The sequence below is a fragment of the Schistosoma mansoni genome, assembly GCF_000237925.1.
Source record: "Schistosoma mansoni, WGS project CABG00000000 data, supercontig 1277, strain Puerto Rico, whole genome shotgun sequence".
NCBI lineage: Eukaryota > Metazoa > Platyhelminthes > Trematoda > Strigeidida > Schistosomatidae > Schistosoma > Schistosoma mansoni.
This window is the reverse complement of record NW_017386571.1, coordinates 1-5,303: the sequence shown is the minus strand read 5'-3', so window position 1 is coordinate 5,303 and position 5,303 is coordinate 1. Positions and strand designations below refer to the sequence as shown.

The following is a 5,303-nucleotide window of genomic DNA, read 5'->3' as shown; positions in this document are numbered from 1 at the left end:
CCGCACGCTGCTGCTCCAACTGGCTGGTAAGAATCATCAACTGCATTTGTTCCCCAGTCATGATGCAAGAAACGCAGCTGTAGTTCCTGTGCGAGTTGGACGGCAGCGAAAGGACTCTTACTCGCTATCATGAACGAATCCCCTACAGTTTTGACTTCGTAGCAGTCATACCTCGCAATCAATGAACGGACCATACGATGATGCGCGGCGACGGCATCAGGCATCAGCTCAGGGTGTGCAGCCCACAACGCAGTGCTGCTCTCAATGTCAGTAAATATTAGTGTCACGGGGTCAGTTGGTTCCTTGGGTGCAAGATTGTTATCACGGGCATTCCGCAGGGTGATGCGTAGGAGCACACCTAGGGCAATAAAAGGTATCAATCCGGCTATACACCCGATACCTATGCCGGCTATCTGTGACCCTGTGAGACGACTCCCTCCTGAAATGATATACCCCATAGACGGTGTCATGCCGCGTTGCAATATGGGCACACGTGAATTCAGCACACGCGCCATCGACCATACAGAAATGTTTGTGGCTCCAAAGTTTGAGGCACACTCATTTGCCGAAACACTCGTACCAGAAACACATTCCACATCACTGAAGGGTCCAAATCGCATGTCATCCACTTTGATGTTGGACTCCGTGTAAATGCGGTCTGCCAGCAGCTCTGCATTCACTTTCTTCATATTCGGGAGAATCACTTGAAGCAGCCGAGTGGTAACAAAACCTAAGAACGTTAGTGGATCCCAATGCGATTCATTCACAATGCGATGGAAACTCGCAACCACATCTGATTTCGTGTCCTTCTCCGCCCAGTGTGGAAAACTCGTCGCGAATAGGAGCCGCTCTGAGCTAGCGACAGACTCTTTACTCGCATTAAACGCAGCCACAAACTCATCGTAGTACATTGCAAGGTCATTGAATGGAATGAATACACGTGCCCTGCGGTGTGCCTGAAGGTGCCGCGCAACCGCAGCAACGTCAGTGAGAGTGAGTCCAATAGTAAACACATCTTTATTAGCCGAGAGATACGACGCCATCGGGTCACCATCACCAAGTGTCTTACTGGAATCAAGCGACACACCAAACGTAACCAATGACCTGTACAGCAGGCTACTGATCTCCCCTGCTTGCTCACTACGTATGAATGCATTTACTCCTCTGGAAGAAGCGTTGGAGAGATACACAGCAAGCACATAAAATTGCTGCGCAAGGACAGGCAGTAAGTGTATTACGTTTCTCCTAAACAGTTTCATGCGGGGTCGAAGTGTCATAGGACTGATGAACACTAAATCTTTTCGATCCAGAAGCCCTCCAGGCATGATACCAAATACTGCAGATACATCCCTGTTATCCTGTACTTGCTCAAGGGATTGCGTCACATTCTCTGAAGATACTGTTAGGGGATGGAAAAATATTCTGTTGTCAATATTCTCCGCTTCCTTGCCATGAACCTCGGCACCAAGGAACCACTTCCTGCTCGCACGTAATGCAATTTTATTATCTGCGAGAAGCAAAAAGAGGCCACTCAATGGCGCACCCACATGTACATTGGCACTCGAGCACTCTGATACACCCCACGTTAGATGTCCTTCCCACAAAGGCGCTGGTCGGAAGCCATCCATTATACTCTTCATATATACCATACTGCCACCTTGATTGCATTTGCACATGGCACCCTGTAATGCAACGGCTTCATCGCACTCACCACCAAAGTCACCAACCACAAGGTCATCAATCACGTAGCGACGCTGCTTGTATAGAGATTCCCTGAATGACGTACGGTTCGTCAGTTGTGGAGCGTTGTTCAGAGCCTGGAAGAGAACTTCTCCTGCAAGCCACCCATACACCATCATCTCACCTGCGTTGTCGTCCTCAAGGTAGTGATAGGGTTTCTGAAAGCCCTTCCAGTCATTGTTTGTACTGAGGTAGTTGTCCATGTCATGCTCGAAGTGCCGAATCAGTGAAAACCGAGTATCGTTAGCGAGCGGCACTGTTCCAGTTGTGATCAGCTGTCCAGGAGTAAATGTACGATTAGCTAACGCCAATGCCTCACGCCACATCTTGATAAGTGGGCCCTGCTGTAGTGAAGTAGAAAGAAGATACGCATTGGCAGTGCGGTTGTCCTGTGCTACCTTCTTGATGAACCACGTGATGCTGCCATCCGCCAGGGAAGAAAACAGCAATATAGCCTGTGGGCGCGTAGCAACAAATTGTCTCCACCTGACGTTCAAATCATCCTCAGAGATATTTTGATTTTCACTCTCCTTCACAACGAACATTCCGCACAGCTCGCGACCCATCATTTCCAATATCTGCAGAGTAAACTCATACGGTCCCATACTGGCGGTGCTGCTCTTCACGTGCATCATACCTATTCGTGGGACACGGAGGTAAACAACAGCATAACGAATGAGGGCGAGGAGTTCAGCATTGGGTTCGACACTTATGAAATAGAGGTGAGGGTTCCAACCACGGACCTCACTGGAGTACGCAACGGGAGCTAGGGCAACAAGATCATGTTCCTTTAGTTTATCACTGACCCACGCGACGTGATTAGTACCCAGGGGCCCGAATACAACTAATAACTTCCCTTCACTTTGATTCATTCCATGCTGAAATATCTCCTCAACTGTCGCATTGGGTGATGGGGGACGGATGACAGATATTGTCGCATTAGAGCCCGTCTTCCAGCTGTGGGCACTCAGTGATGCTTCAAAGCCGGCATTGAGATCGTTAATTTCATCATCGGAATATTCCGGATTGTACATCATGGATAGCACTTTTACCGTCACATTACTCGCTTCCGCGCACACAGGTGGCATCCACATGAGTAGCAAAGGCAACAAGTGTAGCAGTGATATAGCAGTAATGACAGGTGAGTGCTTGTACTTGCTGTAACGCCTTGCAGGGCTCCTTGCGGTAAGGTTCCGCCTGCAGTTTCCATGAGGGTACACACATCCTCTTCCACCACCTTCCTGCCAACTCATATTTTCGGGAATGTGTGACACTTTTCGTGTGTGAAATCTTATGTCCTAAGGAAGAATATCAAAAGAGGGAAAATAGAAATCAGTAAGATTACACTTCCAGACAGTTGGATGCTATAACAAGTTCCCGACAAAACCAAAACAATGCTTAAAAAGCAATGAAGGCACGCCAAGGTAGCGAGAGACGACTCGTTTATAATGTCACTGTAAACTGCGAGCAAATGATAGAAAGGGACAACCGACACGCTGGTGGGAAATGGTGTCACACAAACACGTATATGTATGTCATGTGTGTCGTTGTTTTCTTTGCTACTGACATTTCATTACGAAATATGGATCCGGCTTTGATGTAGTTATCGCATGCTCCATGTGTGTTTGTGTGGCTGCATTTGCTCATGTATAGTTGACCCTTTTAGTTTATTTTGTTGAATCCCCTTAACCACATAACCCTTTTCATCTGTCCTCCATTTTGTAGAGGATACTTGCTTTCATTTGATTCTCTGCTGTTGGCTCCCCATCTGCAGCAGCCACCACATGATTGTCACAAGACATGCGCTCACTTATCATTTGTTATTACGTGTAATATGGGACAATATTTTTACATATACCACGCTTTAGCAGCCTTTTCCACCGATGTGCAATTCATCGTTTGTGAATTAAAAAGGGCTCACAATGTGAAAGACGCGAATGGAACATGTGACACCTATGCCATAAGAAGGGATTACGGGCGAAATGTCAGCAAACTAATGGCGACACATTTGTGCATACTCTTACGCTATAGTACACGACATGAACGAAGAAATAATAAAAATAAACGAAAACAAATGAGTGTGCGCTCCATTTAGATGACGAACAAACACTATTTCAGATGGACACACGTATCTGCGTTTGAATATTTGAATAGGTTGGTAGCTTCTGTGTTTGACACTAACACATTACTCGCAATGTTATCTTAACATCGAATAGTATATGAGTAGAAACAAACTAAATCAGCAATTACGAAATTGCTGTTATCATTACCGTGACACAAATAGCGCTAATGTTTAGAAGGTAACAACAATGGCAAAGAAGGGATGGAACACAACTACAGATAACAATATCGGCTCAATGACCGCTAAGAAATAAACATAATCAGTGGTTATTCACATGTTTAACGTCAGTTCCCTTGAGCAGAGGGACAAGAACACTTGGACACATCGCACACTTGCAGTGGAGTACAGGCATGCACACAATGTGAAGCATTAGCGTTGGCATCTTGTATACCACAATGTATTGTAGGCTATTGAAGTTTCTTTATCTTTAAAGTTTCATGAGCTGCCCATAGTGCTGGCACCTGCTATTCTGTTCGACACAGGTAGCAGTGTCTCCCATTTTCTCCAACCTTAAATGAGTTAGATACCGCATAATCATACAGATCATGTGCATTCGCTTCCGGTGTTGGAGGTGAAAGATCACATCTGCTGCACACAATTGCGTGGATTGACCACAAGAAGAAAAAGATATAGCTTGAAGCCACGTGTGCTGCAGCGAAATGTGTTTGTGTAGGGATACTCCCTTATCGTATGGATTGCCTTCCTATTTCCAAACATAATATTCAATGCTGGTGAATCATATCGTTCCAGTGAAACGCCATTTTAGCTGTGCAATTTACCTTTTAATTTACCTTCTCCCTCCCTGTGAGTTTATTTCTAACGAGAGAACGAAATTAAACCAAATTCAGCAATGATACACAATAGTCACTGCATGGAGTGAGATTGTCAGGTAATGTTCTTGAGAGCAATTGCTTCTTATAACGGAGTTACATCAGAGAAAACTCACACATTCATTACAGTGCAGAGAAAATGAACTGTCAATGAAGTCATCACACTTCATAAATACACTAACATCACAGAAATCAATACAGAGCTCACGAAGAGTACTTCAATGGACTCATTTCATGTGTAAATTATGCTCAGGAGGGTGAACGCACGGATAAACAAATATGTGTCATACAGACGGTGCCAGATGTGAGGGAACTAACCCTGAGAAATACTGATTGCGCCAATCCACAGTAATTAGTGATATATCCGACGGACTCATGGTCAGATGGGGAAAACAATAGCAGCTGATAAATATGGAAGGGATAAGCACATACAAAGCCTTAAATATATTTGCGAAGTTTGAATAAACAAACAAACATATCAACGCCAATGTGTTTCTTTGTTTTATTGTGCAAAATGTATCAACCGTGATGGTGGACTAGTGACAAAGAAGAGACTGTAAATACTGCACCGAACCAGTAGGTGCCAGCAATTCAGTGTATCCATATATTAC

At 44.9% G+C, this 5,303-nt stretch overlaps 2 protein-coding genes across 2 annotated transcripts; both read right to left on the bottom strand.

The window, feature by feature from the left end:
• Positions 1-57: 57 nt before the first annotated feature.
• On the bottom strand, positions 58-2,777 carry Smp_186540 (receptor-type adenylate cyclase, putative; the record flags this gene model as incomplete). Its single annotated transcript, XM_018792085.1, has 2 exons — positions 58-86; positions 122-2,777. The coding sequence occupies 2 exons, from the start codon at positions 2,775-2,777 to the stop codon at positions 58-60; spliced, it is 2,685 nt and encodes an 894-aa protein (XP_018644084.1).
• A 22-nt stretch (positions 2,778-2,799) lies between these two features.
• Smp_186530 (hypothetical protein) lies at positions 2,800-2,993 on the bottom strand (the record flags this gene model as incomplete). Its single annotated transcript, XM_018792084.1, has 2 exons — positions 2,800-2,806; positions 2,851-2,993. The coding sequence occupies 2 exons, from the start codon at positions 2,991-2,993 to the stop codon at positions 2,800-2,802; spliced, it is 150 nt and encodes a 49-aa protein (XP_018644083.1).
• Positions 2,994-5,303: the final 2,310 nt, after the last annotated feature.